Genomic DNA, 25,463 nt, shown 5'->3' with positions numbered 1-25,463 from the left:
TCTGAAGCCTCTGGCCTCCGCTTCACCTTTTTCCCTAAGTCTAAACAAACAGAGAAGCCAATCCCAACAGGTCACTTTGCTGCTTCGGGATCATAAACTCAAACAGCTCAAAACCTGTAGTTTTCTCAGGAAACTAGATTTACAGGGCATATCGTCCTCAATCACTCATCCCAAAGAAGCCCGAAAAGTTTTCTCCTTCCCACTTCCTAAACTTGCCTTCTAGTCTGCAAAGTGGGCAGCCCTACCTGGCAGAAAGAAGAGAAAAAAGGAGAGAGGAACAAACAAAAAGAAGGGACTGTGTCTAACTACAGAAAAGCCCCTCCCCTTCACGATAAGTACCCCTAGGTCTGGCTTCTCTGCAGACCCAGAAAGAAGAGGACAAGGTAAACCAGCCACAAGCTTCCATATCCTTTATCCCAACCCCCTTGTGGGTTCTTCTAAGGCCACTAGAAAACTGGGAGTTGAGAGTTCTCAGGTTTGTGTGTTTGCTTAGAGTAAACTTAGGCAACTATAGAGAAGGGAGGATGTTACCAGGCCAGGAGCAGGGGGGTGAAAAGAAACCATCAGACATTGAAGTAAAACTAATTCACATCCACTGGTTTATTATTGATCACGGGGCATTTCACACCGACACTAAAATTCTTTATTGCAAGTTTTACAATAATCAAGTAAATTCAGTCCAAAAACACAATAACCATGATGGGGGGTGAGGGGAGATTCTACCTATAGACTGCCTCTCTGAACTGAAAGTTCATTTTGATTTTCTTTTGGCTCCTCAAACTGAACAGCTCTGCTGCGAGGCTCTCCAGATGCATTTAGCTTTGTCTGCTGTCCTCCCCCCTCCTCCCACCCCCCCAATAATACAAAAGAACTTCATAGCTTTGTTCTCCTTAAAATGACTTCCCCCTCACTAACCTCCCCGGGTGCATTTTCAATGCAAAAGGCCCAAGGAAAGAGGGGGAAAGAAGGAAGAGAATGATGAGAATTAGCTTTAAAACCTCCCTTTCCTTTTTTCTTTTCTCATCTCCCCTGAAATTTACCCAAACCAGACCATCGCACCTTGCAATATATAATTTTTCCAGCATTTTTCTTAAAAAATAAATTACCCCCCCCAAATGGCGTTTCAAAAAAACCCAACAGGTACCATGCTAAGACAACATCACATGCTTAAAAGGGTCCTTAACAGTGGAAGGGAGGGAAGGGAAGGGGGCTTGTTTGTTTATCTGTTTTGTCTGTTTGGAATTGACCAGGGAGGAAGCAGGAGGAGGAGAGAAAAGAACCAAAATATATATATATATATTAAATTCTATAAATAAGAGTCAATTTGTGTGTGAGGGGAGGATGGGGCGTGGGGTGGGGGCAGGGGTGTGAGTTATGTTTTATAACCTGGTAATGTCCTCTGCCCGTTGCTGCTCCGGCGGCGTGGCGCTCTGGGAGTGGTCTTCAGAAGTGCCCGGGGTGGCTGCCGAGAGGGTGCTGGGCCCAGCGCCGGCCGGGGGCGCTGACCTGACTTTGGTGTTGGGGAGTCGGTGGTCCTTCTTCCATTTCATGCGACGGTTTTGGAACCAGATTTTGATCTGCCTCTCAGAGAGGCACAGCGAGTGGGCGATCTCGATCCTTCTCCTTCGGGTCAGGTAGCGGTTGTAATGAAACTCTTTCTCTAATTCCAGGACTTGCTGCCGGGTGTAGGCTGTCCTCGAGCGCTTGGGCTCCCCTCCGTTATAATTGGGGTTCACTGGGAGGGGGGGAGGGAAAAGCAAATAATGGGGTTCAGAGGCAGCAGGCTCCCGCCCCCCACCCTCACCCCATCCTCAGCTTTGAGGAACAGGAGGAGGGAGTGGTGGAAATAAAGTCATCAAGCTAAATGGGTTATAAAGAAGTTGAAGGAAGCTGGAGACTTTGTAGTGTAATAAGAGGGGAATCCTCATTGTAACGACACTGAATTATTTATGCGCCCTTAGAAAGCGAGCATAGTTTTCACACATACATAACAGATCGTAGCACATGGCTCGGACTGCCCAGAGTAGCTAAGCCATAAAATTTATGGGGGATGTAATTACCCATTCTCGCTCGTAAATCCAGTTCAATTGTGCTAACCCAGAGTCGCTCCTGGAGAGAGAGAGGGGGAAGGAGAGAAAGGAGGACCGGGCCGGAGGGGGCCGGGGAGGGTGGGGAGCGCCGGGGAAGAGGGGAGGGAGGGGGAGCAAAAAGCAAAGTTGCCTACCCGTGCTAACGTGAATTTTTTTCATCCATGGGTAGACTATGGGTTGCTTGCTGGCGGCGCTGGAGGGATGGTCTGGGGCTGGCTGGCTGCAGGCTGGCGGGGCTGGGGACGGGGAAGCAGAGGCGCCTGAGAGAGGCGCCGGCTCGCAGAGCGGCTGCGATTTCTCGGGGTGGTGGTGGCCCGCCTGGGCCGGCCCGTGGCCTCGCGAATTGCCCGGCCCCTGGAGACTGGTGCAGCTATACTGGCGCTCAGGGTAGCTAGGGCGCGGAGGCGGTGGTGGGTACAGCTCCTGGTGATGATGCTGGAATCCCGATTCCCTGGTCCGGCCGTAATATTCCGGACTGTGTTCAGGGATGTAGCTATTTTGCGAATATTCTTCGCATGGAGGAAATTTCGGATCGATGTAGTTAGAGTCCATCAAATACGAGCTCATGATCATTAATTTCTGGAGTGGAAAATAATTTTTCTCTCTTTGTCGTTTTTCTGCTCCATAAAGCCCTCCTACTAGCTAGCGACCCTGTAAAGTTACTTTCACCATGTGACTCCGCCGGCCAATCACACGGAGCAACCCAGTCCCCGGATAAGGAACCGAATCGCTTTATTCAAAATGTATCCAATTTTGTGTGTGTGTGGTGGTGCTGCTGCTGGGGGGAGATGACGGGGGCATGGCTGGCAGGGGCTGGGGTGCCCCCCGGTGCACACCCCGCCAAACTGACAACCCTCCCCTGCGAGAGGAGATGGGAAGCTCCCAGCTTCCCCTTCCAAAGCCTGGGCACCGGGGGGCTGTCGGAAGTCTGTGCTTCAGCCCCCCCCCAGGGTCTCCTCTTCGGACTCCAGTGGGCCCGGATGGCCTTGGCTCCAGAGCTTTCCCAGTGGTCTCCATTCATGGCGATCCTGTTTCAGTCTGCATAGGTCACTGGGCAGCGCCCCTCTTTCGCAGGAAGAGGAAGTTGAATGAGGACTGGAGTGGAGGTTGGATGGGGAGGGGCCCCAGCTGAGCCGAGGAGGCTAGAGAGCCTGGGGTGCCCCCCATCCAAGGATCCCAAAGTCCAGCCCCCCTGTCCCCTACACACTCACCCAACCCTCTGGCCATGGGGCAGGCAAGGCAGGGTCCCAGCTGGACCGGGCAGGTAGAGGCAGCAGGATGCAAATGATTCTGACGTCATTTCTGGAGGTCTAGGGGTTGAGCCCCCGCTGAAGAGAGACAGGAAGTGGTTGGCAAAGCAGAGCTTAGAAGTCTTGCCCTCCCCTCTACCCACCGGCCCTCCCTGTCCCATCCCCAAAGCAGAGGATCTCTTCTACTGTTGGCTCCGGTTTCCATTCTCCATGCTGCCTGGCCTGCTGGTTTCTGACAAGGACCTCCCAGACTGGCTCGTAGGGAATTCTGGCAAAGAGGACAGCTCTCTGTCCTGAGTCAGTGCCTTGTGATGTTGCCCAGGCAAGACCTTGGGAGTCCTCCTCTCCCCATCCTCACAGCGGGTGGACCCCGCGGAGAGGAAGGCCTGCCTGGGTACAGCCGCTTGCTTAAGGCCAGATTCTGTATCCATGTAACACGTGTGTTTACATGTAAACACGTACTCCCAAGGGCCAGCTCCAGGCTGTCTTCCAAAAAGGAGGGGTGAGGTCACAAGCTGGGGAGGCAGGGAGGCCTTGGGGGTCTGCAGTGCCTTACTATCTCTCCCCTCCCTCTGCAACCCATTCACAGGCAAACCCTGATGTGGGGGTGTCGGGAATGAGGGGGGTACAGAAGGACTGTTTTCCCAGTCCCCCTCCCTCAGCAAGGGTGGCCACGTCATGCTACCAATTCCAATTAACTGATCTCTCATAACTCAGAGTTGGGGAGGGTAGCAGAAGGGAAAGCCCAGGGAGGGAGCCGGGTCCCCTTGTTGTACTTGATAACAATTATAGTTTAAAATCATAGCTTGCCGGGGCTCGGCTATATTTTACTTGATAACAATAAAAGTGACACATAAAGTTAACTGTTTATGTTTTATTTATTAGACTAAATCTGCCAGCGGTGGTAGGAGCGCTTGCCTCGTCGCTACAGCTTTTATAGGGCTGTAAAACGTCATAAATCAGTCTCGCGGAATCGCCCGCACTCTTTGTGTCGGCGGCGGCGCAGGGCTGGCGGCCGCTGGCTGCCTGCTCCCTCCTTTCCACGAAAAGTCGTAATGTGATTTTTTTCCCTCTGATTTTATTATTATGATCGCCGCCGTGATTAGTCAATCTACCTTTAATTCGCCGCCCTACGCTGCCTCCTCCCAGCCCAGCCTGGTTGACACTTGAATAAGTACCTTTTAAAACGGCATAACAACTATTTGAGGGTTTAATTAGAACATCTGCAATTAAGGGAATGAGGAGGGGAAAGGGAAAAAATAAAACCCTTGTGAGAAGGAGACTGAAAGCAGGAGATTCCCACCCTTCTCTTACTACCTTTGGGGTATGGAAGTGGGTCCCCACCAAATTAGTGCTCACCCTGAGGGCTGGAAGAACACTGAACCTGGGCCAGGGGTGATGCCCACGGAGATCAAGTCTCCACCTGCAACCCTGCCTGCCTTTCCTGCTCCAATGCTGAAACTTCTACCCCAGCCTAGGTGCACTAGGGCCACCGCTTGGCGGACAGGGCCCTGTTCCGCTCTCAGGACCTCCAGCGGGTGAGGAACAGGGATCCCCTGGAGTCAACCATCTTTTATAGGAGATCCCCAAACTCCTAGAGTTGCTGAAGAACCCTCGCCCACTTGGACCTGGACCCCCTTGGTGTGAGACTGGCTGTTTGGTGGGATGAGGAACTTGTCCCTGTGAGTGAGGGGGGGGCAGCTGTTTGGCTGATGGTGGTAAGGAGTCCCCTGAAGGTTTTTGTTTTTGTTTTTGTAATGGTTGGTGAGGGTGGGTTAATGACAAGTTGCTTGGAGAGGGCAGAAGGAAACCAGTACTGAATCCTGAACTACAGAAGTCTCAACGGTGGCCCCAGACTGTCCCATGGGGCGGCCCAAATCTCCAGAGAACTTTGGTTAAAGTGAGGGTGGGGTTGGTAGAGGGGATAAAACTCTTGCAGGCCCACCCCCAGTCTCCCTTCTGTGCCATGCACCTGGCTTTGGCTGGCTCACCCTAGCCCCGCTGAGAATATTCTCTTCCACACCTGGGAAGGTGGGCTATCTACCTAGCTCTCCTCCTAGCCTTTACACCCCCCTTTACCAACCCTGCTCCCTACCTAAACACTCTTCTTTAATCTGCACCTCCTGGACTTGTTAAGTTACCTTCCCAAGACACTGCCCATCACACCACTCCCCACCCCAGGTTTTTGAGCTCCTGCAGGTGGGTTGAAAATACCTTCCTGGGCCAGTATAAGTGAGTAGACACAGAGGGTTCAGCTGCCTCCCACTGAATGTCAAGTCTGGCTTTGACTACTAGGGTTAACAAATATATATGCATACATGCCATTAATATTTATTAAAATATTAAATGCTCCTTATACAGCTATAAACATGTGGAGTTCTTATTCCAGGCTAATTCAAAATGAATATAGTGACGCCTAGGAGATTCCCCCAAATGTGTCCACACTCATTTACATCATTTACCAAAAAAAAAAAAAAAAAAACCCAAAACAAAAAACTAAAAAGGAAAACTCTCTCTGGGCTCCTATAGCTTAAAAACAAGGAAGTTGCCTGTCACATGGATAAAATACCTCGCCGCACATATACATGCAAACATTTTTACCTGGATATTATTATAAGCACAGAAGTAAAATCCTTGCAGAGGGCTCTTGCACTTAGCAATGGCTTACTTGAGTTGGGGAGGGGTACTAAAGCGGCTCTGCTTGTGATGAATCCTTGTATCTGGTCCTGTCTTCTTTTGTGCGTTCCCCTCCTGCCTTGCCAGCCCAAGGACTTCCACCTCTGCTCTGTCCTTCACCTCGCTCTGCCCAATTTTATTTTATATTTTTTCTGACCACCTTTTCCTGCATCCAAATGCTCTCCGAATGCCGCCCCACACCCCACCTCCTTCTAAATCTCGATCTGGTTTCTCTTTCGGAAACATGTTTCAGTACAAAGCGCTTCCCTTCTGACACCACTGAAGAAAAATATGTGTCCATTGTGTGTGAGGCCTTATTGTGCCCAGATTACCATACTGACCGTTGGATAACCCATATTCCCCCCCTCCCCAGTAACAAGCTGCTGGCTGAGATCTCAGCGGCTCCACAGATTCCGTGCTGCATTAAAATCTCACCTCTCACTCCCTGGATTTTCTAAGGGAAAAAAATAAATGGGAAAACCAATTTAGGATTTGAAGAGCACAGGGAAGGAAAATAAGGATTGTTCCAATCCCCAAGTGCTGGATTTTTTTTTCTATATGCATGTGTATGTTTTATGTTGTTGTTATTGTTGTTGTTTTAGGGATTAAAATTGCAGTGTATCTCCTTTTTTTCCTCAAATAAATGGACTCTTAGATGGTATGTAATCAGGCAATTCATTTCATTTTGATTTTTTCCTCCCCCAGGCAACTTGAAAACCCCAAACTGAAATAATACTCTCATACCATCTCTTCTTTTGTGTACGTATGTGTGTGTGAACGTAGATATATGTGTGTTTTTGTCCCTTTCTAATGCCAGCAGGCAGGGCTAATGTATGCAAAAGAATATGCAAATGCTTAATTGATTTTTTCTTAAATCTCTTGTCAGTAAAAGTAATGAATTGGTCTAAAATGATTTTAATAACCCGGACGTGTCACCAGAAAATACTCAACCCTTTTTTTTTCCCCTCCTGAAATCGCTTATAGTCTCAAAAAAAGCAATCATGGAATGTTAATTTGCCCCCCTTTAAAATATTAAAGATGAATTTCTCTTGTTTGTTCGGAGACCATAGGCAAGGTCCGCTTGTGGATTTCCCCCGCCTTGCCTTGTCTTCCTTGGAATTCAATTTTCCTCAAATCTTGTTTAAAGTGGCTTTTTAAAAAGTGGCCGCATTTTAATATTGGTTAGACAGAGTGACCTGCATTTCACCTCGGGTGTTTGACTTGTTCCAATAGGTCACTGCCATGGGGTTATTGATGGGGAAACTCCATTGAAATTTGTCTCTTCGCAAATGGCCTTTAGATCTTCCAGCGAGTTCAATAACTAGTTATAATGTGGAAGGGGAAAAATGAAGGCCCTGGGCTAACGAATTTGATGTTTCATTTTTATGCTGGAGAAATTGTTAGTTAGACATTGGGTTCCCCACCCCCTTCTTTGCTCATCCCAGTCTCATTGCCCCAAACCTTCCCATCCAGTGCTGCTGGATTATTATCCCTTTTAAAACTTGGATTGGGGTGTCCCCTTCTTTCTTTGACACAAGCTTTACTTCTTCTTATGAATACTGCTGTCGCTGAAAATTCTGACATGTGGATGCTGGAAGTTGGCTGTGCTAGAGGTTTGCAACCTGAACTTTCTTTTCAAGAGGAAGATTTTTTTTACTTTTAAAGGAGTTTTAATATGACTTAAGATATCTAGAAATTCTGCTGGCCTTAAGTTTATGGAGGGCTTCCTGGCCTATGCTCCCAGGATTGAGGAGAGGAAAGGAGACTGCAAATACTTGAGGGTCAATGAGGGTCGCTGAGTGCCCTAATCAGTTCTTGGCCTGTGCGCTGCCAGAAACCCATGGAATTAGGCACCCATCACCAAGGAAAGCAGAGGTTGAGAAAGGCTAAGGGGAGAGGGAAAATTCCACGGAGCAGGGAAGGGAAGCCTGGGTCCCCTGTAGGGTCAGGGTCAGAATACAGGAGAATGGGTTGGGCAGTCACTTGCCTAACTCTGAACTCTGCTCCTTCACAAGGGCTCTTCCCAGAAGCTCAGTGTCCTACAACTGCCTCTTAGTAAACTGGAGGGAGCGGAGGAAAACGATGGGGAGTAATGGAGATGCCCTAAGTGCCCTCCTTTTCTGGAGTTCTTCAAGGAGTGGGAAAAGAAGAGCCAAAGGAAGGGGGAAGGATATTTATTTTATCCTCCCCAGCCACAGCCAAGCTGGGGAGCCCTGGACTTCTCCAGAGAAGTCTGTGAGAAGACACTGCAGCGCGCAGTCTCTGAGGGCTGACCCAGCTATACCAGATCATTACCACTGTTAACCTCAGTAATAACAAAAACACCTTCCACTGACGGAAGACAGCGACTGAGCGCCTTATTTTCTCTTCTTGGAGCTGGTGCCTTCTCCTTCCCTGCCTGCCTACAAGGGTCCTGTTTGCTCAGCCCAAAGTTCTTCCTTTAATTAATCAGCTCACCAGTTCACATCCCCTTCTAAGCTTGGCTCACAGGTCAGAATCATCACTGCTTGCCTAGAATCCTGGGGGAGGGGGTGATGTTAAAGACCAAAAGAAATGTTTAAGTGCCTGAAACTAGGGTGCTCCTTCTCTCCCTCCCTCCGGCCCCTCAAACCCAGAAGCAGCATCTCGGTGCCACCTGGGTTTTAGAAAGACTTGCCCCGGCAGGGCAAATCCGTGGCACCAATGGGACCTGGGAAGCAAATCCGTGGCACCACTGGGATCTGGGAAGCTGCCTTCAAAGGCGACTTCGCATCTCAACCTTATAAAAATGGGGAAGCCGGAGAAGCGGCTGCCCGTGGCTTCAGGATCCGGCCTGGGAGAGGGCACACAGCCGGAATCAATAGCGATCTGTTACAAACTTCCCCGCAGCCCTGCCGCGCGCTCCGGCCGGGTGAGCCAGAGCCCCACGCCGCTCTCCCGCCTCGGCCCGCACCTTGGCCGCCTCCTCCGAGCCGAGGACCCCCAGCCTCGGGCCTCGCCCCCTCCCTGTTTTAATTACGTGATTGATTTTCGCTTGGGCCGCTTCGGGACGCCTCTGCTTCCGACTGTTTAAATCTTTCGGTTCCCTTTTTGTATTTGGAGTCCTCCAGATGCGCTGTGATTCAAAGACGCCCCTCGGGGGGCTCGGCCCGGGTCGGGGTCCCCGGCAGCCTCGCCCTACTCTCCCACGAAAAGGCCTGGCCACGGAGTCCGATCCGCACTCGGCGCTGCCGGGTCCGCAGCCGCCCCTCGGCGCTGGACTCTGAGACTGTGGTTCTGCCCTTTCGCTTTTCTGAGTTATGTTGTGCTCCATTATTCTTTGATCAAAAGAATGTTCCCTCTTTGGGTTATCACTTCATGCCTGGCCTCGGAGCTGTGCTCTCCGCCTCTTTATGTTTTGTTTTGTTTTTGTTTTTGTTTTTTGTCTTCACCCAAATAAAGTGTGTATTCGAAGGTCTGGATTGAGACCCCAGGAAGCCGGCGCCTGGCTCCAGGCGCGCAGGGTGCTCAGGCCCGGTCCTCTAAACACCTGGGCCTGGCGGTGGAGGTCAGAAGCGCCCAGAGAAGCAAATTCGGCTGCAACTTTACGTCACTAAGGGCCAGAGGGACCGCAGGGCTGGAGATCCAGGTCGGCCCCTAACCCGCAGGAGACAGTTGGATCCGATTTTTATTCCACGGCCTCAGACAGAGGCCCCCTCACCCTGGCAGCCCCGGGGAGCACCCAGCACCTGCGCCCGGGAACACGATGTTCAACCCCTTCCACGGCAGGGACAGGTGAGGCGAAAGGGGAGTTGTTTACTTTATGCGAAAAGTAAATTTAGGGTAGGGGGAGGCAGAGAAGACTAGAATAAAGAATGGGGACCCCTTCTCCCACCGTGGCTGGCCTCTTTCCCTTTCTCTCATCTGGAAGGAGAAACTGTTTTCCTCCCCAAACTGCTGGTTTTATGCTTAACCTCTCATTATTTGCACCTAATAAATACTTCGATGCTTATTCTCTCATGTTCTGTTTACTCATTTTTTGGATCGCTTCTAAGGAAGTAGCAATGAGTTACTAGTAGCCATATATATATATACACACAATATAATATAACATATATCATGTATATACCCCTAAGGGACAAGAGAGGGTTGGAAAGTCTTTCTTAGTGAGAAAGTTCAGCGAAGCCCCACTTGGTCACTGTCTTCTCCTTGTCCTTTGACCTACAACACCCCAATTCCTGCCTCCAACCCCTTCCCCCGCAGCAATGTTGCCTGGTAAATAAGAGTCCGCCTGCCTTGCTATTAGGATTCTGGAGACGTTGGCATCTGTAGCAATCATTAGTCAAAGCCGCAGAAGCCAAAGGAACGAGGAGTTGGACAGAAAAAATCTTGGAAATGATATACAGGAGCTGAGGAGGCATCAATCCCAGCCGATATGAGCACGGCTACAGGAGGGAGGTGGCCTGCTTAATTGGGCCCTGGGCACCAAGAACTGGGGAAGGGGCACCTACCAGTTGTTCCCTGACCCTGGCATCTTTGGGCTCCACAGAAATAGTTGGGACTTACCTTTTTCTCCAAATTTCAAAAATCCTGTTAGGTACTAGGTATGCCTCTGTGTGTGTGTGTGTGTGTGTGTGTGTGTGTAGACCTCCAAGCCTCTTACCCTGGGAGTCAAAAGGAACTGTGATAGTAGACTCTTCCCTCTTCTCCACCCCTCTCTTGGGAAGTACTGCAAGGTGGGGAGCCTGGGCTGGGGTCTCAGGTCACAGGGATCACAAGGACTGCCAGGAGATAGGCTGTGATTCCTTGAGTGGGATTTCAGAGAGCAAGTAACTCAGTTGGACTACAGTTGGAGACAGCCTTGGAAATAGGGATAGAACCACTCACTTTAACAGACAAAACATCCAAAATAGATTTGTTCCATGCCCTAATTCGCTGGATATTTTTATAGATCAGAGAGACAGAAGGAGACAGAGGTACAGTAAGTTTGATTGCTTCTAGAGGGGGATCTATGCCCCCACACACAGATACATGCGTTGTGAACTCTCTCTAAATATATCTCTAAACTTCAAGTTTGTAGAAAGCCTGCAGCAATGACTATAAACATCTCCAAAAAGGTAGCATCAACATGTGGCTATTTGATAAGGTAGGACCCCTGAATAAATCTAGATAAAATAGAGATTGAGCAACACATGCTTAGTTCTTTCCAACTGAGAAGAAAAAAACCTCATATTTATTTAGATGTTTAGAGACAGCAATACCAATATATCCCAGCATATATGCAACTATTATAGAAGGATTGGTAATGTGCAGACAAGAATCAGGGCTCTATTATGTTCACTATGAATCTATAAATCTGAAGATCAATAAATCTGCATTTAAATGTGGAGCAGAAAGAGTGTGAATCATATATCCTGATGAAGACATAGGACAGTCTATAAATACATTTTCACATGTATAACTATAGGAGAGCTCAGCTCTCTACAAAGATGCATTTTAAAGAACAGATGCATGTGTTTGCACGGCATCTTAGGAATGGGGAGGGTTCCGTGGTGTTTGTGGGTTTGAGGTGTTCCAGTCCAGACCCATAGCTTAGCAGGGAGAGATCTGAAGGGTTTGGGGGTATCTTTTGGGAGGAGAATAAGGCTCACCATCACTACAAAATGGAGCCATTTAGGTAAAATATATGTGGTTTGGAGACAGCTTGGTAGACAAGATATGAAAAGCCCGTAAGCTTTAACACGCACCTGCACCCATCTTAATTGTATGAAACCCAGGCACAGACTGTAGTTTCTTCCAGTCTCACGGAGCTAGATGAGGTCTCCAGTATGCTTCACTTTCATTTTCTCTAGTTTGTGGTTTCCATGACTTCTCTGTCTCTGTCTCTCTCTCTCTGTCTCTCTGTCTCTCTCTGTCTCTCTGTTTCTCTGTCTCTGTCTCCCTCTCTCTCTCTCTCTCTCTCACACACACACACACACACACACACACACACACCAGTTTCTGCATTTCAACAAGGAGTTTGGGGCTTGGGAAAGATATTATAGGAGAAGGCAGCCTCTGAAGAGAGGAGAGCCTGTAGGAATCATGGTACCTACAGTCAGGCTCTGAAGCTGTTTGCCTTTGAAATTAGCTCCTTTCTGATTAAAGAGTGGGAGGACCAGGGTCTGCATGGGCAAAAGATGAAAAATTGCACAGCTTTAATATCTGGAACTTTGAACAGGATCACCAACTGCTCTTCTTGTTGGAGCCAGAGGACTCAGGGGACCCCATCTTGTAAAAAAAATTTCTCCTTTGGTTTACTTGGGAAGGTAGGCAGGGAGGGGCTTCAGATGGGCTTGGGGAAGTGCAATACAATCTAGCTGGCCATGGGGGAGAGTGATTTACAAAGCAAAACCTCAGATGCTACTTCCTGAGAAGTCTCCAGATCAAAACAGCCTCCTCTAGGCGTTTATGACCCCATCTCTACTCCCAACAGGAAAAGCATCCTCAATAAAACCTTGGCCCACGCCCCCATCCTCTACCCCAGGGAGGGGTAAGACACACAGTCTGAAATGAGGGACCTGACCCTTCCTTGTTCCCTTGTCCACACATGAACACACACACACACATACACACACACACACACACACACACACAGTTTTCCTACCAGAAAGTTAACTGTTTTAAAGAAGTATTTTCTAGAAAAAATTTCCCCAATGTCTGAACAAAGAAGCAGCCCTAAGGGGTTTAAAGTTTGAACCTGGAACAGCAGAAAGGTGGATTCAGTCACAGAAGGATCTTGCTTCTTGGTTTCTCTCTGGCCCTGCAATTCTACACAATTCAATCTGGGCGAACAGGACACTGAGGGTTACCAAGAGCTTGGATTCTACCATCCACCGATGCTGCTCTAGGTTTGAAGCCCAGGGCTGGAAGGGTGGGGGTGGGGGTGGGGTGGGGAGGACAAAGGACTTCTAACCTGGGCCGATGGGAGGAATGGAGTGGGAGAAGATGGTGAAGCTGGTTGGAGGCTGGTTTACTGTTATGAGCCCAGGTTTCTCACCTCTTTCGAACCGTATGTGGACACCTATAGATCTTTTTTCATGTTTAGATATCCTGGTATTCAGGGATAAGGGATAGGAGGACTACGGATTTTTTTTTTTTTCTGGTACTGGGAATTGAACTCAGAACTTTGTGCTTGCCAGGCAGGTGCTGTGACCCTCAGCTACATTCCCAGCCGAACTAAGGATCTTTTTTATTTTTGTTTTTTTTTTCTGGTACCGGGAATCGAACTCACGACCTCGAGCTTGCCAGGCAGGCGTTGTGCCACTCAGCTAAATCCCCAGCCCTGAACTAAGGATCTTTAGGGGCAAAAAGGCATGCTCTACCTCTCTGGGACCTGGGGCGCAATAGGAAAGGATACCAGGAAGTGAACCCACACATTCCATTCAGCTTCCATGGGACCACAGATGATGGCAGAACTAGGGAAGTATTCTGCTCCGCCACTCGCTCCCCAGCATGCCCAGAACCTTCTATGGGACCTCTGTCATAGCTTCTAGGGGTGTCCTTGGAGTTCTGCACAAGGTCCTGGATGACTTGATTCAACCCTTCTGATTCTCACTTTATATGTGTGTACACACACACACACACACACACACACACACACATACACAGCTCCCCTTTTGCCCCTCACTGAGCCTTAGAAATGGGAGAGAGAGATGGATCCCAGGGTTCCATAGGGCTTAAGAACAAAGATGTCTTATCACTACAGTTCCTAGGCCCAGTCAGACCCTTCCTGGCTTTTCCTTGAGCTCCTGGGGCTCCATGAAAGCAGCCAGGGAGATTTTATCAGAACAGACACATCATTAAAGTTTACAAGGACCTGATAAGGGGGGTATGTGTGACTTTCTTGGCCCTCTAACAGCAGAGACTTCTTATGTTGAACCCCTAACTCCAAAAGCCCTAAAACTTGGCACATTAATTACAAGTTTTCTTTCTTCTCCACTTCCAAAGCCTTCAGGGGCGACAATCCTACCACAGCACAGGCTTAGAGGGATGGTGCTTGTTCCCCCAGCAAAAGAGACACAGAGATAAGCCTAGGGTAATATTTCAGCACTTCCATTGCAAAAAACAGCCCAGAGCAGTTTTAGACAGCGAGGGACACAGATAGGCTTTACTTGGGCATTGGAAGGAGTTAAGGCACTCTGAAAAATCTCTCTTCCCAGTGCTCATGTGGACAGAGCCAACCTAACTCCAGCCCATCTGTCTTTCTTTCCTCATCCATGATGGGATCTGGTAAGCCCAGAGTGGAATGTCTCACCAAAGGAAAGAGTTGGTCTACCAACTACCATACCCTCCACTAGGGAAACATGAGTGTGTGCTTTAATTCTAACTCACAAAAGAGGCAAATGGGGCAGTGTGGCTGAAGGTGACTTGGGAAGTGGGGTCTTAATGATTTCTGAGAAGATCTGCCCTTTTCCTGGCTTTTCATCCTAATGCTTCCCACTTGGCCTGTGGCATTGTCCCCAAACCATTCCTACTCAGAAGACAAACAAACAGGTGAGTGTTTACAAATCCCAGCCCAAACCCAGATATTCCTCTCACTCCTACATCCTGTCCTTACTACAGGTCTACGTAGCATAGCCCATCAGAACTCCTGCTCTTTAGATTAAGGAGTGAAGGAGATCAAGAGCAGGGGCGGGCAGGGGCTGGGGCCACTGAACCAGAAAACCACCCTGGAAAAAGCCCTGGAGATGAGGGTAGGGAGAGAATGTCTGTGTCTAGATTAACTGGGGTATGGGCTCAGGGCCACCTAAGTGTTCAAGAGATACAAGTATTTCTGGATCATATACATATACTCTGTGATGGGCCGGGAATATAGCTCAGTGGCACAGAGCCTGCCTGGCAAGTGCGAGGACCTGAGTTCGATTCCTGGTACCAAACAAAACAAAACATATACTCTGTGATATCAGATATTCTTGCTCAGAAAAAGTTTCTTTCCCATTGCTTTTCTGATTTGACCCAAGTAAACACAACACCAAAATCTACACTTTCAGTGGCTATGTCTTCAATAGCTCTTGAACAGGATACAATATCATCACCTACTCTATCATAATACTCATGTAAATGAAGGATAAGAAAGCTGAGCATGGTGGTACACGCCTCTAACCTCAGTACTTGGAAGGCTGAGGCAGGAGTCTCGCTGTGAGTTGGAGGCCAATTTGGGCTACATAGTGAGTTCAAGGCTGAACTACATTGACAGATCCTATCTCACAAAATAAAGTAAAATTTGAAAATAAATAAATAAATGGAGGGTGAAGAGGGTCTCGATTTTTTGTGTCTACTCTTTTCTCTTAACTGGCTCAAAATTATTTGACAATCTAGAGGCACCAAACATGACTATTAAAAACAACCTCTCCTTTGGTCTCCTTCCCCAATCATGTTTGAGACAGTTTAATTAAGCTAGTGGTTCCTAGAGAATTTCCAGAAAAATACATCAAAAGAGATCTCTGCTAGTTGCCTGGCTTATTCCCATGAGGATCAGAAGAGAATGAAAACTTCTAAAAGGTAAGTGTATGGAGAGTTATGTCAGAATTTGAATTCAGGGCTATAGTTCACACTTGCATTTTAGCCTAATTTAGAGTTCACTTCTCAAAAGCACAGAGAAATGGACAAGATCACAGAGGCAAACATGAGAATACACTAGACCGGGGCTGGGGATTTAGCTCAGCGGCACAGCACCTGCCTGGCAAGCGCAAGGTCGTGAGTTCGATTCTGGGTACCAGAAAAAAAAAAAAAAAAAAGAGAATACACTGGACTAGATGATGGTCCCACAACTTCAGATCCTTGTACAATTGAGACTGACCATGACATCCAACTTTGTTAGAAAACAAAGCCACAAGCCACAGATGAATCAGAGCTGGTTCAGTGGCAGAGGGAGGGGGCTAGAATGTTCAGTATCATTCCTCCTTCTGAATCTGAGATAGGGCAGACGCAGGAGGAAAAGGGGTAAAGAGAAGAGAGGAAGACAGAGAATGGAAGGGGAAAGCAAGACACAGTGACCCAAACACTTTTTGTCTATTGGTTGATGGGGGTCATGTGACCGTGTATAGCAAGCATTCCTGATTGGTTGCTTGACCTCTTCTAGGTTAAAGACCTAGGAGCAAAATTAAGATTTCTGGGTTGGCTGGGGCACAGTTGCCGCCTTATTGCCTGCCCATCCCCCTCTTCCACAGATTAGGTGGTGGTGGTGATCAAGAATCTCAGGCCCCTTTTGTGTTTTCCTGTTCCCAGGTGAAACCTGGAAAATAGTAAAAAACTGATCTGACTGCCAGGCAAATTATTCGAGAGGAAGGAAGCCCTATTGTTGCAGGAACAGAAGATGGTATTTAAAAGGCACTTTTAAGCCTAAAAAACAGAGAAGGGGGCCAGGAATTCATCGAATGCCTCAAGAGAGTGTGTGAATTTGTAAAACGCACTCACAGCCTCCACACAGAGAGAAAGGAAATGGGATTAAGATTCAGCTGGGGTCAGGGAGCGCGGTGGAATCTTGCAGGGCTTTGGCTCTGGTTAAATTCCTGGTTAAAGACAACTGCTCTGCTAGGGCCGTGAGAAGACCGGAGGGAAGGGGAAGAGTCAAATTATAGGCCAAAGGAATCTCCCATCTCCTTGAGGCTTGGATTGATAGGAAAGTTTCTAGACATCTTTAAAATCACACCCTGGTGAGGGAAAAGAGAGCTGAGGAGGGCAGGTAAAGGGGAGGGTTAATTTTCAGAATGGGCTGTTGAAGAAAATCACCCAAGATCCTAAGGCTTCTGAGGGAAATGAGGGTGTCTGGGAGGAAGGTAAGGGAGGCCGAATCTTGCCAGGACTGAGGCCCTGGGATCAGGCATTAGGGGGCACCTACATTCCTCACAAAGGAGCTTGGGGTAGGCTACCTCTGTCTTTCTTTGGTCCTCTGTCCTTCCTTAGTGGGCCTGAGCTATCTCTATTTGATTCTTTCTTCTCCTTTGGTCCTTGGGTTTGGGAGGCCTGGGTGGTGCTAGTAGCATGTCCCCTCCATTCCCCAACTGCACCTCTCCACAAAACAGACACCAAGACCCTCTCACCCCAAGGAAGCCTCCTCTTCAGGAAGATGGTCCCCTCTGCTGCCCTCCCCTTTCCAGCCCTGCTGAATCCCTCCCAGTTCACAGGGGCCTGAATTCACTTGCCACTTTCCTGGCTTATCTCCCTGTGAAGGTGACAGACAAAGGGAGGGAGTGTGCAGCCACAGGTGTGGAGGACACGTGCTTTCCATGTCCAATGCCTCTCCTGCTCCTACCCAGAAGCCCAAAGGGAGCCCCTCCTGAGAACCACCTTCCCTTCCAATGCCCACATTGGACCCTGCTAGCTCCATCCCCTAGAGGCTACTCTCTTCTGCTTTGGGAGTTTTCCCAGCCTAGCAAAGACATTCCCTCCCTCCATATCCAATACTCACAGCACTATAGTCACTGAAAGAGCCCTGTAGGCCTCCTGGGGCCTACTTTTACCTGAGGCAAGGAAGTCCCCAGCAGCTGGAGGGCAGGGGAAGCAAAAATCACAGTGGCCCCCGACGGACTAAGACTTCAGATTTTGGAGACTGGGAAGCTACCCACCACCCCGACCTAACGCTGAAGGGGAGAGGAGACCCTTTGGAGCCAGTCCAGGCTGCAGCCTCTGGGCTCTGTAGATCCAGAGCCCTCCTTCCTTGCCTTTCTCTTTAGTTTCCTCCCTAGCCTGGACTCTGAGCTACCGGCCAAGGGCTGAATTGCTCCCTTCCCTGGAAGAGGGGACCCCAGAGGTGCTTTGCAGTGGTCTAGAGTTTACACATTCCTACAAACACCAAACATGTATGTCCCCGCCTCGGGCTTTCTTCTCCATCCAGAGGAGATCTTGCAGAGCTCTGAAGAGCCAAGGCTTCCTCCTGCCCAAGCTGACTTGCAGCCGGAGAGAATAAGGGCTATACGGAGGCCTGGCCTGAGGAGTCCGTTCCCCCATCTTCCTACTTTCCAGCAGCTTCTTCTCTTCTCCCACCCCTGCATGGCAAGGCCTAGAGAGGCCTTTCCTCTTTTCCCTTGTGAGTGGGAATTACCTTCTTTCAAGGGGTGGGGAGGGAGTTAGGTAAATGGAAGGAAAGGTCTCAGAAGGGGAGAGAATTAACTTACAGCGTTCGCCTGGGATTCATTTTCGAAGATGTAACCTCTCTCACCATCATCCCCAGCGCCGTAATCCCCTCTAACTGCCAGGCCCTCTGTCCTAGCATTAAACCTCACCAGCAGCTGCGTGGCTGGACAGTTAAGATTATATATGATGTAAATATATTGTGGGTTTGTCAGCTCTCCCTACACCATAAAACTTGGTTTAATGACATCACGTGGTCCCCCAAGAGCCACTCACGGGCTTGCCTTCAGGCCATTCACATAAATAACCTCCAAAAGTTTCAAACTCCTAAATTCACATAGAAGCTGTGCCTATTTCTCCAATGCTCAGTTACACTAAAAAGCCCTCGTGCTGCTCCTTTGCCCCACCCCCACACCCCCTTACAGGGTGGGGAGGAAGGAGAGGATGGATCTTTATTTATTTACTTACTTATTTCCATAAGGACCTGTCGCCTTCGAGGTCGTGTTGATTTTTTTTTCTTCCTATTTTTTCCTCCTCTCTCCTCTAATGGCTCAGAGTGGGCCGTGTCCCCTCTTCCCACTCCCCGGGGAAGGTAAGTCACGTTTCATCCCCTTCTTTCTTGCTGCCAGAGTGGGTGGGTTCCAGGGCAAAGTGGAGAGGCAAGCTCCACCGTCTCCTTTGGGACCCGAAAACCCCTGCACTAACTGCCCCAGTGCAATGCCAAACCCTGGCTCCTGGAAAATGTGCCAAGAGGCTGTCCGCTGGGACAGCTACCCCTAGACGCTAAGCAGAAGCCTCTGTTCAGGGAGAGATCAAGGGTCTGGGCCTCACCCACTCCCAGCACAGGGGAGTATTTCTGAGGCCTCCGGCTTGGGTGCCTCTGCAGGCTCCTCCGCTGAAGCGGAGGCTGAGCCTGGGCGCAGGTCTGCAGACTGTGACAGGAGGGAGGACAGGAAGGCACAGCGGTGCTTTCTCAAGCCTGGCCCAGCTAAGTCAGTTCTCCAGCAACTCCGGAGGAGGAGGCCCGAATCCTGCTGGGAGGGGCAGTCAGTGCACAGCGGGGCTGCTGCACCTGGCCTGGCAGGTCTGACCCGCATTGTTCCTGCCCGGGCCAAAGCCCTTGGTTCTCCTCCTCAGTCTGTGCCCTGGGGAAGCAGCAGACCTGGGAGGCTGGAGTGCGGTGACACAGCCCCTTTCTTATTTAACTGCTACCCATTGGAGACGCCAGTGCTTCTTCATGCTTCACTGCTTGCCCAATAGTTTTACTCAGCATGGAGAAAAAATTAAAATAACTCCCTGAAGAAAATTACACATTTTATTTCAGAGAGGGCGGGGGAGAGAGACTGAAAGTTGGTGCTGGTGGGTTGGCCTGACCGGCTCTGTACAAGTTGAAGGGAGACATTACCTGTGCCCTAACCCGGCCAGAGTCCAGGGAGAAGGGTAAGGGTGATAGTCCTGTGCACAGCTCAATAAACATTTGCTGAGATCTCCTATGCGCTAAGTGCGGGGCAAGAAAAGGCTCTCAGGTCTTCCCGAAAATGATGGACGGATGGGTAGCTTAGGCAGCAGGATAAGGACAAAGTTAGTCCTTGTAATAAATCCAAGGAGCATCAGCATTAATAATCATAAATATTCTCCCTGCCCCTCCCCAGAACTATTCTGCTCCCTTTCCCTCTCGCTGCTGCTGGAGCAGCTCCTAGCCCAGCTCCAGACCCCCACCCCAACAGTGTGGGGGGCCTAGGCTAGGCTCCAGGAAATCACCCCATTGTGGGAGGCAGGAGAGGAAATGCAGTAAAGTTTTATGGACCCTTCCCACATTTGTTTCTCCTGCAAAGTGCTTCCTCCCTCAGCCCATCCCAGGAGCCTGCAGCTGAGCAGAGCGGAGTGGGCCTAGGTCGGCCTTAGGCACCACCTGAATTATCCGCCTTTTTTTGTTCCTTGTAGGTCACCCTCCCCCTCCAAACAAAATCTCAGAGACTGAGATAAATGATGGCAAACAGACGTGACTCTGGCCCTGGTCTATGCAGCTCTCATCCCGGTTAGCTTTCCTAGCCCTAGGAAACAGTTTGCACACTTCTGGCGAGGCAAGTACACTCAGCAGACTGCTCTCCCTGCTCCCCTCTCTCCCAGCAGCTTAGAAAGCTGAAGTGTACCCTGCCAACTCCCCGAGCATTGCACCTCTCTACCAAGCAGTACCAACTTTCTCCAGGGAATCCAAATGGGGCCAAATTGAGGGCTCAGCCTTCCCTCTGTGTCCAGTAAAGCCCCTTCAAGGACCACCGAGCCCCAGGAGAGATTTTCAGAGGCCCAAAGGGCCTGAGTCCGAGCATGCCCCATGCACGGCGGAGCCACTGGTCCCTACACGTTAGTTAGGTTAGGTCTGGCATGGAGTAGAGGCTACTGCCAGTCTGGAAACATCAGATGCCTTTGACAGCCACAGCAGACAGGAAAAGCCAGTAGAGAGGCCCGTGCCTTCCTCTTTCCCCAGAACCCCTTTTTGGAACCAAGAATCAGAAAAGGAACTCCGTTTCACCTCCCTCCTCTTGCTGCCCCTAGAAACACCTGAAAACATTTCTTTTAAAGAAGAGGTTTAAAGATTTTGGGCCTTGCGCTATGCCTCACAACCCATTTAGACACTTTTACTCAAACGTGCCCTAAACAGACAGGAGCCGCTGCATCTTTAATTCTGTTCTCTCTTTGTCTTTATTTGATATGACAAAATATAGTTTCAGGAAGGACCCGGGAGTCAATAAATAGTTGGGCAACAGCGATGGGGTAGCAGGGCAAGAAAGTCATAGCAGGAACTATGAGACAGAAGGAGCCTCTGGGACCATTTGCTGGGGTTCAAATGGCAGAAAGCCCCAATAGTTGAGCTAGCTAGCAAGCTGGGGCTGCGGCCTGAGAGGGCATGCAGCAGGCGAGGGCTGGGGAGGCTCCCCGACTTTGGGGAAGGGGCGGAAGATGTGGAGAGGATAGGGCAACCACAAGGGCCCTAGGCCCATATTCAGTCTTCTCCCCTTTTCATATGCAAACCATTAATAAGACCAAGTTTAGTTGCCATGAGGAAGCACCCCAATTTGGCAATGGATTCTGCCAGGCACAAGTACTCGCCAGCCTGGGGTCGCCTGGCTCACCTAGCCAGAAACAAAAGAGATGAGAGCCTGGAGGTTGGGGTGAGGGGCCTACAGTGGGCCGGGCCCACCTTAATTCAGGCGGGCCTCACCGGGGACTGGGGATGGAGAGGTGGTCCAGGCTGAGGTTAGTTCCCTACCAGCCTGTGGTGCTCCGAAGCCCTCTGGGAAGACGCTGCAGAGGTAGCCTTGGGCCCCAGGTGCCCAGCTGAGCTAAGCTGAACTTTGCTGAGCTGAGGGGAGCAGGCAGAGCGTGCAGCCCCTGGAAACCCAGGGGCAGTGGGATGCAGAATACCAAGGAAAAGCGCTTTTGTCTGTGAGGCCTGGGGAGCCAAAGCTCCAGCTCCTGCCCCCCCACACCCCAAAATATATAGAGAGAAAAACCGAAAAGGAAAGGCGCAGGGACCCAAGCCGGTTGGGGTGCTCTCCGCGGGCTTCCCGGCTGCCTCTAAAGAGCCTCTTTGCTTTTCATTTTGGAATCTTTCTTCCACTTCATCCTGCGGTTCTGGAACCAAATCTTGATCTGTCTCTCGTTGAGACATAAGTTGTTGGCGATCTCTATGCGCCTGCGGCGGGTGAGGTAGCGGTTAAAGTGGAATTCTTTCTCGAGTTCCAGAGTCTGGTAGCGCGTGTAACTGGTTCGGGACCGCTTGCCGTCCGTCTCTGGAACATAAATCCCCCCAAGCCAGGAAGGGGTGAATAGCGTGCAGCGCCCCAGCTTCCCATCCCAGTCCCAGGCCCCCCCACCCGCGGCCGGAGGGAGAGGCAGCGCCGCGAGACAGGCCCGGCGGGCCCGGCCCAGCCGAGCCCCGGGAAAGGCGCCTCCGCCCAGGCAGGAAACTTTCCACCGCGGCCTTCACTCCGCAGCCGGAGGGCTGAGGGGGGGTGGGGGGAAGAGGGAGACCCAGGCTCGGACCGAACAATAAGCACTCCCGAGATCCGAGCACCGGGGACCCCCCTCCCGCCCCTCCCGAGTCGCTGGAATCCTCCGGAGCCGAGAGCGCGGGCCGAGCGGGCTCCGCAGGGGAGGGAGGAGGGAGCCGCGGGGGGATCCCCGCTCTGGAGCCCCGCGCTCCTCACCCTTCAGATCCCTCTATTTTTTTAACTCCCTCCCTCTCCCCCAAAAATTGAATATTGCCTTTTATACACGTTTTGTTCCTATGATCCAATTATGTCGTCGTAAATTTGGGCGCACACAGCCTCTAAGCCTTTTAGTGGACAGTTTTACGAGCCATTGATGCCTGGATCGTAAAATTTATGGCCGCAGGTTTTTTTTCTTTATTTGCCCCGCATGGCCTATAAAACCCAGGCGGACCCGAGCGCGCAAAATGAAGTCCTAAAGTTTACCGTGGCTCATGTGCAGTTTGGTCATCCACGGGTAAATCTGTGGCGGGGCCGGTGGCTGGCTCAGTCCGGCGGGTTGCCCTGTCTGCGCCTGCTCCTCTTTGATCTCCCCTCTGCTCTTAGCTCGCTCCTCCAGCGCCGGGCGAGCCGCCTTCTGACTGTACATCCCGGGGTTCAGAGGAGCCGCTTCGTCTCTGCCCAGAGCGTGTCCCGGAGCGGCCGCAGCGCTGCAGGCGGGGCGGTCGGGGTGAGCCCGGGGGTTGGCAGCCATGTCTACCCCGTGGAGAGAGTTGGAAGGCGCAGGCGGTGGGAAAGTGATGCTTAAATCCAATCCGCCGTAGCAGTACCTGGATGCCTGCACCTCTGAGGCCGATCCATAGTTCCCACAAGTTTGCATGTTATAGGCAGGGATATTGGGGCTCTGCTTATAGAATGAATTGGTTACGTAGGAGCTCATGGCGGGGAGGGCCCAAAAAAAATTTCTGCACCCTTTTTGATTAAGGGTGATTTGTGACTCTTTGAAGTTGAGGGGTTTTTTGTTCTCCAAAGTGCACAATTTATAGGTGGAGATATCTCTTTCTTTATCCTATGCGCTCTTCCCAAATAAGGGAGCCTTAAATAGAGTCACGTGACTCGAGCGGCCACTCATAAATTTGGCTTGATGACCTCCGGGAGGTTAGTGATGGAAGCCGGAGAAACGCATCTTGATATGTTGGCAAAGCCCAACCAAGGGGGAGAGGGAGTGAGAGACAGAGAAAGAGAGGGAAGGGGGAGAAAAAAAAAATGGTTCTTGGAATTGGGGGGTAGGCGGGACAACGAGTCCACAGCGACACCTGGTGCCTACTTGGAGGAATTGCATCATGACGCGCCGGCTCGCCTTCTGGTGGCTGGATTTTCTATCCTGTGGAGAAGGTGCTTGTTGCTGCAAAGATTTCCTGGGCAGGCCCTTTACATTCTACTTAAATTGGAGAAAAGATGAGGCCTCCTTTAGGATGTACAGCGATGCTTTTTCTAATGTATAGCCCGGTTCTCCCTAACTCTCGGCTCTGCTAAACTTCAAACATGGCTGAGTAAAAAGGCAGCGACTGCCCAGGTTGGAGAACCAAATGTGTTTATTTCAGGTTCCTCGAACCAAAGGTTGAGATCCCTTGCCTCAGAGGCCCCAAGACCCCGACACTGCTGAGGAGGTGCCCAGCAACATGGGAAAGTGGGTTCAACCTCTGAAGAGCCAGACAGGATGCCCAAGACAGGGGTTCCTGGGTGGCACAGCTAGATAAGGAGGTCAGGAGGCTGAGAGTGCTGGGGACTCTGAGATGAGCCCAGAGGTGAGGAGCCAGGAGGAGTTGGTTATACTTCATCATGCCAGGAACCCAGAATGGCAATAGGCAATTTTCATGTGTGTATGTATGCATGTACATGTGTGTGCATGTTGTATGCATGTGCATGCCTAGAACCAGACACAATGGGGTGGAAGGCTGCTTGTGCATCCTCGTGTGCTATCCTCATGTTGTACAGATGCCAGATACTTTAGATAGAACATAGATGCTACCTGAGGCCAGAGAGAGGCGTGCTTCAAGCCTCCACAAATATTACATGAGCAAGGCAGGGGAAAAGGCCTGTTTGCACTCTTTAGGGAAAAGGCCCCTAAGCTAGGCCTTCCAGGGACCTGAAGGCCCATTAGAGAGGAATTTCTCAGCTTTTTGGAGGCATGGAGTGGGCCTGGCTGGTCCCTGAGCAACCATGGCAGCCTTTGGCCAGGTCCTCTGTAGCCCTTTCCGCTCCTCTCCTAGTCTCAAGTTTGACTCTTTCCTGGTTGCTTCTCCCCTTCATATCTCTGCCTCTGCCAGGAGAAGCCCCCCTTCCCACTGGCGGAGGTGCTGGAGGGGGCGCTGGCGGGGACCTGGAGAGTCTGGAAAACTCTGGCTGATTTCTTCCCTCGGGGGAGATCCCCTCACCACCTCTCCCTTAGGCCCACTCAGGTTTCTCTGGCTGGGCTTGGGAAGAGAAGGCGGGAGCTGAGAAACGGTTAGGGGTGATGTGCGCCCCTCACCCGCCAGGTTTGAGGAGAAGAGGAAGGAACCAGACAGGCTGGGGCTGTCAAGAAGGAGGAATTTTGTCCTGGCCACGTCAGGAGTCCCAGCGCAGGCGAGAGCTCAGCTTCCAGGCTTTCTCTTTCCTGATGTCCTTGAATCGTTCAGTCCCTGCGGAAGGACTCGAATCGCGCGGTCTTCTGTTCCCCCTCGGCTCTCCTCTCTGTCTCCGCCACGTTTCGCAACAGCCGGCCTGGCGCGGGCTGGGTGGGGAGGGCTCGCTCGAGCGGCGTCCCATTCCCCGAGCTCCGGGGAGTGGGCGGGGGCGACCCAGGTGCCTGGATCGTGCTTCTTTTCTGGCCTTTTGGGGCTCTGGGTTCAGAAGCCCAGGACCCCAGACTATCACTGCCAGGAAGAAAGGCCCGTGCGGAGCTGGGAGCCCAACCCGAGCCGGGCTTCCCCCCGCCCCCTGCGAAATCCTAAGCGGCCCTTTTTGCGGGTGTGGGCTGCTCGGCGGCGTAGGGAGCCCACAGAGGCCTCCCAGCCCCCCAGCGCGATCACAGGAAGAGCCTGAGGCCGGGACTCGGCGCCGGGCTCCCGGAGAAGGCGAGTGCGGAGGACTGGGGCTTTGCAGGCGGCGGGCAGACGCGGGAGCGCTTGGAGCCTGCTCCAGGCCGGCGGGCGAGCGAAGTGACAGAAAGGCGGATATAAACTTTTAAAAATAATATCAGTTTTATTAAATATTCGAGAACGGATCCAGAGGTCGGATTTATACAGGAGGGTAACACGAGGGGATTTGTTTATTTATTTACTTATTTATTTATTTATTTTCTCCTACTTGGCTAAACAAACGACATTCACTTTTTTTTC

At 50.7% G+C, this 25,463-nt stretch overlaps 2 protein-coding genes across 5 annotated transcripts in view; both read right to left on the bottom strand.

Moving 5' to 3' along the window:
- Positions 1 to 576: 576 nt before the first annotated feature.
- The window catches only part of Hoxc4 (homeobox C4), a 61,691-nt gene continuing 36,804 nt past the window's right edge, over positions 577 to 25,463 (bottom strand). The window contains exons 2-4 of one of the 4 annotated variants that reach the window (XM_005397200.2): positions 3,302 to 3,418; positions 2,225 to 3,155; positions 577 to 1,735 (exon numbers count right to left, since the gene is read on the bottom strand). In XM_005397200.2, the coding sequence (XP_005397257.1) occupies positions 1,380 to 1,735; positions 2,225 to 2,663 (795 nt within the window). In that variant the 5' untranslated portion in view covers positions 2,664 to 3,155; positions 3,302 to 3,418 and the 3' untranslated portion in view covers positions 577 to 1,379. Of the gene's footprint in view, positions 1,736 to 2,224; positions 3,186 to 3,301; positions 4,827 to 25,463 lie in introns of those variants that run through there. The other 3 variants (XM_005397201.2, XM_005397199.2, XM_005397202.2) reach the window with 3 other exon arrangements.
- Positions 20,773 to 25,457, bottom strand: Hoxc5 (homeobox C5). Its single transcript, XM_005397203.2, has 2 exons — positions 22,567 to 25,457; positions 20,773 to 21,882 (listed from the first exon to the last, which is right to left on the bottom strand). Exons 1-2 carry the CDS (start codon positions 23,018 to 23,020, stop codon positions 21,668 to 21,670), a joined length of 669 nt encoding a protein of 222 aa, XP_005397260.1. The 5' UTR covers positions 23,021 to 25,457; the 3' UTR covers positions 20,773 to 21,667.

The sequence above is a fragment of the Chinchilla lanigera genome, unplaced genomic scaffold, assembly GCF_000276665.1.
Source record: "Chinchilla lanigera isolate Chin_1 unplaced genomic scaffold, ChiLan1.0 scaffold00057, whole genome shotgun sequence".
NCBI classification, from domain to species: domain Eukaryota; kingdom Metazoa; phylum Chordata; class Mammalia; order Rodentia; family Chinchillidae; genus Chinchilla; species Chinchilla lanigera.
Note: the sequence above shows the minus strand (reverse complement) of the source record. Positions and strands in the feature narration are given on the sequence as shown.